General features: G+C 33.5%; 1 protein-coding gene across 1 annotated transcript in view; it reads left to right on the top strand.

The window, feature by feature from the left end:
- Positions 1 to 376, top strand: part of NOL10 (nucleolar protein 10) — a 164,503-nt gene that overhangs the window by 41,291 nt on the left and 122,836 nt on the right. Inside the window, exon 7 of the mRNA XM_012648893.1 lies at positions 224 to 373. Coding sequence (XP_012504347.1) covers positions 224 to 373 — 150 coding nt within the window. The remainder of the gene's footprint in view (positions 1 to 223; positions 374 to 376) is intronic.

Raw genomic sequence — 376 nt, 5'->3', positions numbered from 1 at the left:
GTGCTCAAAAATTACTCTCAGGGTTGAATTCATAACACTTTGCACTCTAAGGGTAATTTAAGAGATTTTTCTAGAGTACTGATTGCCTGCTTTAGTATCTTAGCACCCTGAGTAAGGGTATTCATAAAAAGGTAATGAAACAAATGGCTGTCATCATTCTAACTTTCAAATGTTTCTATTTGTATTGTTTAAACAGAAATAACTTGTTTTTTTTTTCTTTTAGGTTTTATTATATGACCTTCGATCTGATAAGCCGTTGCTAGTTAAGGATCACCAGTATGGGCTGCCCATTAAGTCAGTTCATTTCCAGGATTCGTTAGATTTGATTTTATCTGCAGACTCTCGAATTATCAAAATGTGGAATAAGAACTCAGTA

Source organism: Propithecus coquereli, unplaced genomic scaffold (genome assembly GCF_000956105.1).
Source record: "Propithecus coquereli isolate 6110/MARCELLA unplaced genomic scaffold, Pcoq_1.0 Scaffold298, whole genome shotgun sequence".
NCBI lineage: Eukaryota > Metazoa > Chordata > Mammalia > Primates > Indriidae > Propithecus > Propithecus coquereli.
Note: the sequence above shows the minus strand (reverse complement) of the source record. Positions and strands in the feature narration are given on the sequence as shown.